The sequence below is a fragment of the Ptychodera flava genome, chromosome 14 (genome assembly GCF_041260155.1).
Source record: "Ptychodera flava strain L36383 chromosome 14, AS_Pfla_20210202, whole genome shotgun sequence".
Classification (NCBI taxonomy): Eukaryota; Metazoa; Hemichordata; class Enteropneusta; family Ptychoderidae; genus Ptychodera; species Ptychodera flava.
In genome coordinates this window covers 19,588,312-19,602,175 of record NC_091941.1, presented here as the reverse complement: position 1 = coordinate 19,602,175, position 13,864 = coordinate 19,588,312, and the positions used below count along the sequence as shown (strand labels likewise).

Genomic DNA, 13,864 nt, shown 5'->3' with positions numbered 1-13,864 from the left:
GAAAGTGCTTTCCTGAAACCAACCAAGATTGTCATGGAAATGGATCAGCATTCAGCTGAACAAAGACAAAATAATGACTTCACCTCTGCTATCAGTAGTGCATTTATTGGCCAGCAGATTGAGTGTGTCATGAATGCAAATGATTTTTATTATCCACAGACTCGAAACCAACCCTAGGCACAGGACACAACCATAATGAGCAGTACGTAAGGCAGCCTATCCTGAATGGTTGAAAAGAAAAATCAATTTAGTTTCTAGCTTTACTTTCTAAAGAGGACAGGCAATCATTTTGACACGTAATGCATGTGAGACGTCTGCACCACATTGTAAAATAAATGTCTTTGGTACCGGAGACTTGCTATGGAAGGCTTACTTCATGTGCACCATGGTATTATGCGTCACCTGCTATCACACAAAGCCTGACTAGTTTTATGATTGGACCGTGATCTTATCAAACAGATATCTGCTTTTACTTTGTTTTGATAGAATGTATGCTTGTCAATAACATAACATATGCATGGCTATACCTGGCTTTACCCATCACACAAGTTAGACCATCACCATAAAAGAATCTGTGACTGTTTTATGACACTGGTGCTGCATCAAACATTGGAAATAGGGTATTCAGCTACAGTGTCTACTTCTTGTGAACTGTCATGCTCTATGCCTATACCGCACCAAGTGGACCTGTGTGTGTGTATTAACAACAACCTCAAGTACTTTGTGCCTATGCATATTACCTTATTGCCGAGAATAAAATACTTTTCAAGGAGAACATTATTTTTATACATTTATCACATCAACATTAAAATATTCGCAAATAACAAAGTTTTCAATATTCATATGTTATATGATTTTGTTGCTGTGCAGTTATGGCTGTTACATGTAGTTCTTCATGTCAGAATTTCACACTTGACTTGATCAATGCACCAATATTCACAAGCACCAGTCACTGATCCCGTTTTTAGACACAAAGACAAAGGAAGCCACTGACGTACACACTGAAACCAAATTAACAAAACCTAAGAAATATCTGCTCTCAACTGTACCAAGTTGATCACATGACATCTTACTCATGTGTGTACATATAATTTGCACCTGGACAGTCTTTGTTTTCCCTTCAAGCAACTTTTTCTATGAAATATAAATTCCTTTAGGCCAAAAAATATATGGATTTATTTCTCACCTCTCAGTCCCATACCAAAACAATGCAGTTTTCTATGTGAGATCACAGGATCCAAGTACTGATGTGTAAAAACAAAAATGCAGTTACGTACAGAAGACAGGAATTTTTACATGAAACAAAGTGACGTTTTGAATACCAGTGATGTCATCATCGTAATCATTGAAATTATTGAAATTTGACACTGAGTACACCTACTGTTCAGACCGAGAAATGAACTGTGTGTAAATGTGATCCTACAGATATTAACATTTTTTATGTAAAAAGCACCATAAGTTCTTGTAAATATTCTTTCAAGTAAACATTAAAAACAACAGCCAACACAGCTGGTCTATATCAAACCTTCCATTTTTGGACCTTAAAGAGTATTTTAAGATTTGGCAAAAAAGGTATGCATATGCACTTCAGAGTTGACAGCCTATCGGTGATGGGGTCAAAGTTGACATCTCTAATACCTTAACTCTGATTACCATGATGATTATTTCCATCTCTTGTGAAAAGTGATTTCTTTTATTCTGTTGATTTAGTAATCCCAAGATACTGGCTTACAGAACTGGCTGTCACCCAGATTGTAGATGTAACACATTAATTTCTTTCATACCGCAGTTTCTAATTACCAGAAATTATACCATTTTACAGACAATGGATATTAATACATGCACATTGCAAGCAAAGCTCATTGCATATGGCCTCTAACCCAACCCAACCCACCCCCCCCCCCCCAAATGCAACCCACCCCACCCCCAGACATAAGTTAAAAGGTTGGAAACTCAGGAAATGAGTTGTCATTTGAACTTATCTATTAACATCCCTAAATTCTGCAGAAACAAGTTGATGAAAAATGACAACTTGTCAAATATTTCAACAAAATTCGAAAAGAGGTTGAGTATCACGCAAAAACAGTCAAAATGGCATAATTAACCAGGTAATATTTTGTCGATACAGTAATAGTCCCCTTTAATTATTCACAGCCTCCTCACTTGTAACATCTGCAATTTAGGCTGAGTTGATGTTATCACGACTATTAACTACTCAGTTATGGTCAGTCAGTAGTGTAATATACAGAAAAACCTGTGTTTTCTGTTTATTTGTATAAACTGGGGTATAAGGTTCATTTACGATTCAAAAGTAACATGTTCTGTTTGGTTCAGTCTTTTCTCCTGTTTGCTTTGGGGGTTTTTTTACCAGTATTTCTGTTGGATTGACCTGGATGTACTTTCACAGGGTGTATGGCCTGATAGACAAATACAAATATTAACTCATCTTAAAGCAATTGTTGATCAGTTCCAGCACTACTAAGCCATTTTATTTCGTTCACCAATCTTTCAGGTGACATTGGTACTCCTAGACCAAGACACCGGTCATCGCAATTTGTCCGATACTTTCAGACCTGATCCAACGAGCACCAGTTTCAAGCAGCCAACCTCTGACATGAATATTGCATCTGGATGCCCACTCTTTGTATCACAGTCCTCTCTTGAGACTCCAGCGTACGTTAAGAACGACACCCTCTACATCAAAGTGATCGTAGATACATCAGACTTGTATGGACCATGAGCTGCATGCAAGTCTTGTGTTGTTATTAAAGGATGTCACTAAACACAACTCTTTGCAGTTTAAAGTGGCACTGGCAGGATATAAATATGGGCAAGATGACGGCGACACTCATTATACGAGATGCCCCCAACCAAGCAACACGGGGGACAGAGCTTCAGAAGATTTAGCTTATCGAGTTTGTTTCAATGAAAAAGTTACGAAAACCGATGTTGTTGTCATCATTATCATTGAATTATTTAAATTTGACATGTGCTACACCTACATTTCATCGATTTTGTTTGAAAAGTTAGATAAGAAATGATCGCTTTTGTACCGTAAATCACTGTCAATCAAATTGCTGAGCAAAGCACAGGGTGAATCTCCAGATGTGTATTTATCCTAATCCATGTTGATTATGTAAACAGATCCAAACAATGATCGGCTCATCTTCATTTGCGCTCATCAGTCGGCTATAGTAGTAGCTGTAACGTGTATGCTGTGATCTAACGTTGCAGTTTCACAGAAAATATTTGTGTAAAAAAATATTTAGTATATTGCTTTGTGCCATGTAAAATTACTATATTCTTTCATGTTTATCTAGTGCCATGATCACATTCATGCAAATTTGTGAAAATCATAACCGCAAGTCAACATTATTTTTCTGACCGCTAGAGTGTGCAGCAGAGAATCGAAAAGCTATAACATTTTTTAGCTCATATTTGGTATGTATATAAATACCAAATAGAGCTTATATGGTGAGTCGATGGCGCCTATATGTATGTATGTATGTATGTATGTGCGGATGTAAGTCCATCACACGCAAAAGCTCCCAAACCGCCGCAGCTACCATCACAGTATTTGGTGTACAGGTAGACCCAGGGGTTGAGATGTGATGTTGTTCAAATGAACATGTCAGTGTCAAAAATATGCAAATGAGGTATGAAAAGGGGAAATCCTGAAAATGTGCAGGAGTGGTGGCATTAACTCAAACAGCCCACACATCTGAGTTAGAGATTCTGTAATCTCTAACCTATTTTTATGCAGTGTACCTATTATTTGTAGGAGTGGTTGCAGTGACTTAAACAGGCTACTCCACTGACCTTGAGTCATTTCCTGTCATTGTTCATGAACTAATAACATATTGGCAGACCTGCTGAAACCATGAAGGACTGTGTTGAAACATTCCTCTGCTAAGCCTGTTCCTAAAGTTGACCTCCAGTAACTTAAGTTTCAGACCTTATTTACTTTTGTCATTCTTGTTTTTCTGGTTTAAATATTTCTTGATGGACCAATTCAAACCAAATATGAGCACACTGTCCTTGACGGTATTTTTGCTTTTTATGTTTCAATGTTATTACTTTTAGATTACCGTAGATCATGCAGACTTTCAGTCTGAAGAATTAAGCAGAGTGCAATTTCTGTCATACGAAAACCCCTTTCGTTAGATTGAGTGGTTTCTAGGACAGCTCTCAATTCCTGATAGTCGATACCAAACATATTGTGTGTACTTTCCTATTTCTTTCACACTCTCCCAAAGGTGCTAAACGTTCAGAATAAATTTGTGTAAACATGTTTGATGAAGAGGAGTAGATCCTAATCCAAAAATTTGTGATCCTAGACCCACAGGGTATGGCAAGCAATATTAGTGGAGAAGTTATGAATGTGATCAATAACTTTCATTATTCAAGCCTTACCTGTGTCTAGTGTGTGCCTGTTACTTTCCCCTAGCTATTTCTGTATAGTAATTCAAAGAAAACAGTCCATATCTGCTAATTGCCCTTCCTAATCCCCTTCATTAATTTGTTCTGCCGATCACCAATGTGGGGGCTCATCGCCCTGACCAAATAACTCGTTAGCAGCCCATAAGGTAGTAGACCTCCCTAATCCCCTTCATTAATTTGTTCTGCCGATCACCAATGTGAGGGTTTATTGCCCTGACCAAATAACTCGTTAGCAGCTAATAAGGTACCACCTTATGAGCTGCTAACGAGTTATTTGGTCAGGGCGATAAACCCTCACATTGATGATCGGCAGAACAAATTAATGTAGGGGATTGGGGAGGGCAATTAACAGATATAGACTGTTTTCTTTGAAATACTATACACAGATAGCCAGGGTAAAGTAATAGGTACACACTAGACACAGGTAAGGCTTGTATAATGAAAGAAAGTTTAGTACATGACATTTATTGATCATATCCATAACTTCTAGACTAATATTGCTTGCTATACCCTGTGCTAGACTGCAACTTAAATGCCAATGGAGAGAGTAATATGTCGCCCATAGCAAGAACATACTGTAGATTGGCCTAAACAATCTGGATTTGTACATATTTTTGCTTTAGGTCCTACCAACAATACAAGTGCAAGGAATACCAATATTGAACATTAATTAAAATAAAGAAAACTGAGCACAAAGGAGGCACTGTGGGGCAGTGATTAGGGCACGAGATTTTCTATTGAAGGATGGTGAGTTCGAAACCCAGTGGGTCCAGTCTAACGGACTTACTCACTGTCAGAGGTTTGAGTTCAAGATTCCAGCATGGCCTTGTGGCCTTGAGCAAGGCACTTTACTCCTCATTGCTCCATTGGGTAGTGAGTTCATGGGTATCTCATCCTGTAATTTAGGTCGCATGTTGTATTAGTAGTAAAAATAAAAAGCATTGCATTTACAAGTTATATACAGTATAAGAAAAGTGATATTTGCACTTCAAAACAAACAATGTCATCAAAATATGATGAGAGCACAGGGTAAACGATGATATCTGTCGACGGGAGCATATCATTTTCTGTCAATTGATAGAATGACAAACTTTTGCCATAATGTATGTAGAAGGCAAGTAAGATTACAGTACAGGGTAACATAATTGCATATTTTTTAAAGTCAATGTACAGGAGCCGGAGGAGCTCTTGCAGGGACTTCTTTGGTGAAGAAGTTTTTCCAGTACTTGTGTAAATGCTTTATACACCTCAGCATGTATCTAAGATAGCACGTTAGAGTGTCGACCAAAGTTTTAGAGATGTGGTTTGCTGGTGCTGGGATGTAGTCTATACAAATTTCTCTCATTGGAGATGCAACTGTATGTTAAAGTTATCTGTAAAACACTGCGTTTACTTGTCAAAGACAAAATGTTGCTTATCATTATGGTCACCCTTTTGGTGTTGCAAGGGATACCCCCTTAGAAAACAATATTATCATATGCTTCAAACAGATTTAGTAAAGGTTATCAGATTTATTTATTTCTACAACCTTTATCCTCCCTGTATTTTTTGTCATCTATTTTTATTATGAAAATAAAAATGAAACAGAATTGTAAATGTAAGCTCCACATGCCAAACAATTTTTTTTTATATTGAAATAACATAACCTAGTCTCATTTTACCCTCCAACCCCAAAATTCACAGTGGGGTTGAAAAAATTAAAAAAAAAAACTACAAGGAAAGCAAATACAAAACATAAGTACCCAGGAAAAAAAACAAAAAACAAAACTTCCCACAAAAACAAAATAAAACTACCAAGGAAAAACAATTAAAAAAAAGTACCAAGGAAAAAAACATACAAAATAAAAGTACCAAGAAAAAAATTAACAAACGAAACTACCAAGGAAATAAAGTGAAAGTAATCAATTTTACATGATAAAAATGTGAGCATATGACAACACTATCATCATGGTGTGAACATATTCGAAGCCTGCAGCGCAGTGCTTTGATCAAAGAGCCCTTTTTGGTGGCCCTGCTTCCATATCTCACTATTACTTGTATTTGAGGAAACATTCTTGAACATTTTGAAGGTTGATCAAGTTTTGCTGCAAGCTGAGTATGTGAAACCATGTCTGAGTGTCAGTGATATTGAGTGATATTGGTCAATTGTTGGCATGATCACATTGCAACTGTATTGCTCAGAGCTTGACAAAAGCAAATTGTTGAAAGAGGGGTCGATAAAATAAACCTTTAACCCCATGAAAAACATACTCTGGTAATGTGCAGCAATTAGAAAACATATATCTGATTGGTAGATTGTCATTATATTAAGCAACTTAAGGAAAGTGTCATTATATACAGCATCTTAAGGAGTCTAAAACTGGCGCTATCTTTGACTTGATTGGCTGTTTTGAAATAATGGGAAACAATGCATTTCAGCCAACAAGTTGGCTAAACGCTTCCATTTACATGTATTGACATGGTGTTGATAAGCTAAATAATAGGAGTTTTAACATAGGGAGTAAATCTAAAACTACAATTGATATACTTACATATTAATAACAAAAATAGTGGAAAAATAACAAAAACTTACAGCTACTGTCCCTGTATAGACGTTTTGTGTACAGTTCCTAAGGGTGTCTTATTCAGACTTGTTCAAGCTGTGATAAAATACCCTTCTCAAGAACAGGAGCAAATTGGGAGAATATAATCTACAAGTCTCTTCAATCTTCATCCCAGTCAATGATTGATGTTTCTCAACCAAATTTAAGGCCAGGATGAATGTTTTGCCCGAGTCACATCAAAAGAGCCTCATTAAACTTGAAAAAGTGCTGCAAAAATTTCATAGTAGTAGACACAAGACCAGCAAATTCAGTCTACAACTGTACAGTGTCTGTCGCTTATGTGACTTTCTGGTTTGTGAGATGTAAATGTTTGTTACTACTATTTCAGCAAGGTTTAATACACATCCTCATGACGATTGTTAGAAAAGGTGTACTCAGTGAGATCACATAGTTTAGTGGATATTTGAATGGTCTGTTTCATGACAAAAAATATACAATTGAAATGTATTACCTGTAAATCAAAGTATGCAATAGTGACGTGCGCTATGATAACTGATAGACTGACCTAATGTTTAGCTTTGTGTCTTTGCTGGGGAACTTTTCCCTCTTAGTTTCTTTTTTACTTCTTAATTATTTGTAATTTAGGTACAATGTTTATTTGACCTTTCAGTTAATGTATCTTTTTTTTCTGCATTAATATTTGTTATCAAAATAAAGACATTAAATACATTTCTGTGTTATTGTTCTTACATTATAGCATATTTCATAGTAGTTATGATATACTATCCTTGTATGAAGTGGAAGTATTACCCGCTTATAGTGACAAATATGCCAGTTAATATTAGAGATAGTTGACTTACGTATTCATCTCTTTCATTTGTTTTCCAGAATTTCACTATAGTTCACACAGTCATAAAGACAAGAGTTCAGTTTTTAGTGGAAGCAAAGAGCAAAGATAATTTTTCAAATAAACAATTTGTAACAGTCTCAAAGTGTCTAGGTTTTCAATTAATAAACCCCCCCTATAGTGTCCAACATTTCAAAATATTCGCAATAATGTGAAATACACATTTTTTCGGTCATCTACAAGGTTGATTTGCATAGCAGGGTGAATACATAACTTATCTTGATGATAATATATGCTGGAACTCCACATGAGATATCGATCCATCTCATGGCAAGATGTGCATATGTATAAGTTCATCTGACAGTTTGAACAAACCCAGCTCACCACCCATGAGTTTATACAACTCATTTTAGACTTGGTTCAAGTCGGTGAATTAAAAAAAAAAATCATTTTAATAGTTTCTCTTACGTCTCTCCTATTTCATACGAACCTAATTGGAATCTGGCAGGCCAGGTTTTCCTAGCGATTGAAGGCATTAACTTTGAGTCTGCGCAGTACTGAGTAAGCGGTTTTTGCCAGTTCATGGAGAAACTCCCCTGTTTAGCGTTCACCCGCAGTTAAGAGGGACCGCGTGGTTCACCCCACTAAACTCGTTTACCCCCCTCACGCGTTTCATAACAGAACACAAATCAACCACTTAAACATTCACAAATCACAGACTTGAACCAAGTCAAACTCACTTGTCAACAGAATCAAAACTTTGGCAAATGTACAATCCTCTCGAGATACAAAATTTATCTCCTAAAGACACAGACCTGGTCATCTCTGAGACATCCTGTGCCTGCTGCACTGTTTTGAGTTCATGAATGCTATGAATTTTGATGTATAGCTTGCCCGATTGAGAGCTTCAGAGCCGAGGGTCTCGTGCATTCTGTTCTGATACTGATGATGTTGGCAAGATCTTTACAACCAACCTGTGTCTGTGACTCTTATTTAACACTATGGCTGTTTCGCTGTATGTGCCTTTACATTATTTTGTAACCAGCAATTGAGAGAACGGGAGAGACATTGTAAAATTGTGCCCTCGGTAAAATTTACTTCGCAGGTTCGATTAACTGTTTCTTGCGCAGCGTTACTCAAGGACCTAGGTACATTAGATCTTTAGGGTGTCAAAATTGGTATAAATGCAGTACAAATATTTGTTGAAGTATTTTTCAGTCAAGAAGTTGAATTTTGAAAAAACCCAGGTTACCTGAATTGGTCGGAAAAAAGTGTAGATTTGGAAAATAAGGGTAAATGCACATAGTGCAAAACACGAAAAAATAGTCAAGAGTTTGGAACGTGAAAAAAACTATGATGGCATCCTGACCAATGCCTCTAAAGATCATCTCTGAAGTCCCTGCATATCGACGACAACGCGCGGGGGGGGGGGGGGGGGGGGGTTGTCGTCGGAACTGCGCGTGTGCGACGTTCTTGTTCATAAACAATGCATTTCATGCATATCTATATGCATCACCTCAACATACCTGCAACTTATAAAGTTTACGATATCCATTGTTAACAAACATGTTTCAACTTTCATCAATCGCCAACGTACCCTAGATAGAGTATTTACAGCGGGCGTAGGGGTCCCTGGCAACCTTTGAGCGGAGTTCCGACGACCACCCCTTTAAATTAGTATATTGAGGTAATATGCACCTCGAAAGTGAAAGACTTAAACTTTCGCTCAAACTTTCCTCAATGAAACTTTCGACCTTTCTCTAAAAATCGGGGGTCACCGTGCAAACTTTGGTACAAGAGAGACGAATTACCTAAGATTTCCCGATATTTGAAAATCAAAATTTTCAAGTTTCGAAAAACTAAGACGGTGAAACTTTTTTTCGTCAGGAGCTTTAAAATGAGCCCCCACAAGTGGTAAGTCAGAAGAGAATTGGTAAAATTTGACAGCCCGAATTTCTGTCCCCGAGGCGCGTTCTACCACAGGGGCTCATAAGTGCCTATTTAAGTCAATATTACAGCGTTTTTCTTTCTTTTTCAATGTTACAAATAAAGCTGAAGAGCACAACATTTGTGAAGCTGTCTTTTGTGTAGCTTGTATTGGCATGTATAGTGCGCCCTCAATGGGGAATGTGATCATATGTAAATACGACCTTTAGTTCCGTGACCTCTAGCCAATTCCTCTGGCCATGCCTTCTGGCCACGTGTACATACGTCGCTGTGTTTACTGTGAAATTAGTACAGTAAGCATAGCGAGGGCAGGGCAGGAAGTAGGCATGGCTAGAGCCGGGCCTAGAGGTCACGGAACTAAAGGTCACATTTACGAGGACGCACTATACATGCCAATACACGCTACACAAAAGACAGCTACACAAGTGTTGTGCTCTTCAGCTGGATTATTTGTGACATTGAAAAAGAAAGAAAAACGCTGTAATATTGACTTAAATAGGCACTTATGAGGCCCTGTGGTTCTACCATAAGCTTAACAATTGTAACCGAATCACCAGAACACAGGTTCTACTGCTCAAATACAGACATCTTCTCCCCACTGACGATAAAGTATCAGCTTCCCAGTGGTGACGTAACATTCAAAGCACATTGTGACAATGACATAAATGTATCTAATTCGAACCGTCAAACTGGTTTTGGACAAACGATGATAGATATATTTCGGCCATACGGTATAGCACTTTCGTCTGAAATTAAACTCATAACGCCGCACACACTGATGAAAATATCAGCTACCATTTCAATCAGTCCAGTTATCGGACTTTGTATCCCTGAAGGTTTCGCACAACAATATACCTCTGTAATTGTCTTCATCCCAATTTGAACCCTTCTTGGTCAGGACGAAAGGCATTTTACATACGGTTTTCTGAGTTCCCTTGGTTGATGTCAAACTTTGTTGTTTGGCGAACCCACTCGACAGAACTAGATCAACCGATGACGTATTAATAATACATTCCCTGCAAGACACCTCAATGATCCCGTGTTTGTTAATAAGAAAAATGCGCACTACATATAAATGAAATACTATAGGAATATTGACATTGCTATGTGTTAGATCGTGAACACTTAATTTATTTCCAAGGTGTACAGTACTAGACTGATTTGTTACACTCCAGAGTAGCTTGAAATGCGTTCCTTCACCCCGAAAAAAACACCATTTGGAAAGACAGAACCGTTCCTTGTATAAACTCTATCAAAACATTGCAAACATGTGAAAATCAACCAACTGCTTCGAAAATCGTGATTTTACTCCAGGTCGTTCGATTAATGGTCTAGTAGCCCTTTGATCATTCACTCCTTCCCCAATGTCCCCTTGATTAGTAACTTAATTTCTAGACCAAATCTGCTTACTTCCTGAATCCTGTTTAATCCAACGAGGTATTAAATTCGAAATGTTTGCCATGTGTAACTCTATATGATATGATTTGATTTAATAGCGCCCTACCAATGTCAGCATGAGTGAATGATACGTAGAGTCAAAGGAGTCGGTTTAATTTCCCATCCATCATGTCAAGTGTCGAAGTAATATATAGCTAACTCACTTAGAAATAAACGGAATAGTGTCAGTCCCGATGTATTTTGACCTGCGGTTGCTCACGGTATGACGATGACTACAAAACTACATGTACTATAATTTGTTCATCCTCTTGCCCCGATCTGATTGTAGACTATGAACACCGGTATCACTGCAAGAAGCTTCGAAGAATTGTAACAATGTGACGTTTACTGTCATAACTTGGAATTTTAGACGACCTTGATCATCATGAGGGCGTTATAAACGTTAATCCTGTATCATCAGCAGTACAACAAAGATTTTGAAAAAATGTGGCATTTCTGTGAAGTTCGGAGGGTTTAAATGTGTCTGCACGCAACTGCGCATATTGTTGACTATAGACATGGGCCAAACCAACGCACTCCTTTACAAACCAGGATATTCACGATACAGTAAGCTTATTGCCACTGGAGTTTGGATAAATAATAATTAACCTCCGATAAAAAATGTATCATTTTCTTTTCTTTTCATACCTTTGGAATTTGATCGGTTATTTAATGCGACCTCCAGTGATGCAGCATCTACTCTATGAAATGACCCATAACTGGGACTAGCGTGCCTGACAGGTATACTTAAATCTAAAGCTTCTACTGAGCTGTCGCTTTTTTCATTGCTAAGCGCCAGTTTTCAATCCGTTTCGAAAACTACTGCGTACAGACTATTATGCTCATTTTGGTTATTTTGGCTATGTTGCCTTTTTAAGTGTTTTTAAGCGATCACTTGCATGAACTCGTTTTCAAAGACACTGTTCATTTCAAATAACTTGTAATTGTTCTTTTCTTGCTTTTGGCTTTTTGTGCTCAAGGGTTTGTTATACTGGTTAAAAATAATTGACACGATTGAAACTAATTTGGGATAATTGGATGGTGAAGTAAGGTCGTATTAACCTGCAAATGTACGTACGCTCATCTACTTTTCTTTTTGAGTTACACACTTGTCTTTATAAGTAATTTGTAATATATATTGCAACACTCAGTTGTATGTCACCTAACACTTTTGAGAAATTTGAAAAATATGAATATCCAATTACCCCAAATTTAAAGTGCCAATCGTGTTAATTAATCCCGAACAATTATCATTCCGTCTAGATCTCTAAGCTTATCAAATGAAGTGATCATGCTCGGATGATGATTTCGCTTACGCAGTGTAGAGCAGGTTTTGCGCAGCGCGCAGCAAACTGTTTGTAAATGAAGGTATGGATGTATAAATGAGTAGATTGGAGCGCTAAGTTTCAAATTTTCTTAATTTTTTATTTAGTAGGCAACATCTCTGAGTATACATCTTACATAATGTTTGTGGAGTGTCTGCTGTCTTACTGGTAAGAGTACGAGCGTACAATGATTGAAACATGATATGATCATAAATTTCAGTTCTCAAGAAGAGGGGAGGCAAATCTCTACATTGTTTGTCACATGTAGCTCATGGACCTCCTCCTAAAATGTATCACTGACCAAACTCTTTTTAAGGACGATAAAATATAATAATCTTGTCCCAACCCGAAAACTTATGGGCGGCCTGCATGTTCTGAAAGCCTGATACTATAGTCCAGTCAGTCTACGAGATTTCGGCATCCAACCCACCACAATAAAAATTGCAACATATTTTTTTCTTCAGAATGCATTTTGGAGAGGAACCCAGAACTACATATTAAAAGTTTACTGAAATCTACCAATGGGAAATACGTTTAATTTGCCTAAATTAAATATGGCTGCCAGAAGTTCAACGAAATAACATGATTGGCTATATATTACATGTTAAACAAGCTCGTTCAATGCCTTTTATTTGGCACGGGGAATCATTTTGGATATATAATACTTTTACATAAGCACTTTGATAATTGGCATAATTCCAATATGGCTGCCAACCTTTCTACAAAATAACATTTTCGCCTGTAGATCACATAATAAACAAGCCATTTCAGTGATTTTACAGTTAAAGTATATTTCTTGGGCACAAAGAAACGCTTTTGGGGGTTCAATGTTTTGCAAAGGTATTTTGATAATATGCATAAATCCAATATGGCTGCTAACATTCCTACTAATAACATTTTCGGTCAATACAACGTATTAAACAAGCTATTTCAGAGATTTTAAACTTTAAATACATTTGTCGGGCACGAAGAAACACTTTTGGAGGCTCAATGCTTTACAAATGCATTTTTGTACTTTACATAAATCCAATAAGGCTGTCAAATTAATGCCCCATTGCTTAATAGCTTCTTATATAAATAAGGTTCTGGTATATTTTAGCACTAGGAATCTATAGAAAAGAAACTGTTAAGTCCTTGGACATTTATTTTTAAAAGCATTCATGCTATGCTATAACTTATAATAACGATCTTTTTAAGAATGAAAGTTTATCATATAGTTGGTGAGTGTGGAACCTGAATGTGTTTAAACACTCTGTAAATATATTGTATTTTTTAAAAGAACTTTCAAGCTGATTTGACAGACTTACATATATGACTTACAAACA

General features: G+C 37.1%; 1 protein-coding gene across 4 annotated transcripts in view; it reads left to right on the top strand.

Annotated features, from left to right (window-relative positions):
* The window catches only part of LOC139149655 (TNF receptor-associated factor 3-like), a 42,607-nt gene extending 34,895 nt beyond the window's left edge, over positions 1 to 7,712 (top strand). For all 4 annotated transcript variants that reach the window (XM_070721508.1, XM_070721505.1, XM_070721507.1 and 1 more), the window contains one exon: positions 2,513 to 7,712. In XM_070721508.1, coding sequence (XP_070577609.1) covers positions 2,513 to 2,740 — 228 coding nt within the window. In that variant the 3' untranslated portion in view covers positions 2,741 to 7,712. The remainder of the gene's footprint in view (positions 1 to 2,512) is intronic.
* The last annotated feature ends 6,152 nt before the right edge of the window (positions 7,713 to 13,864 follow it).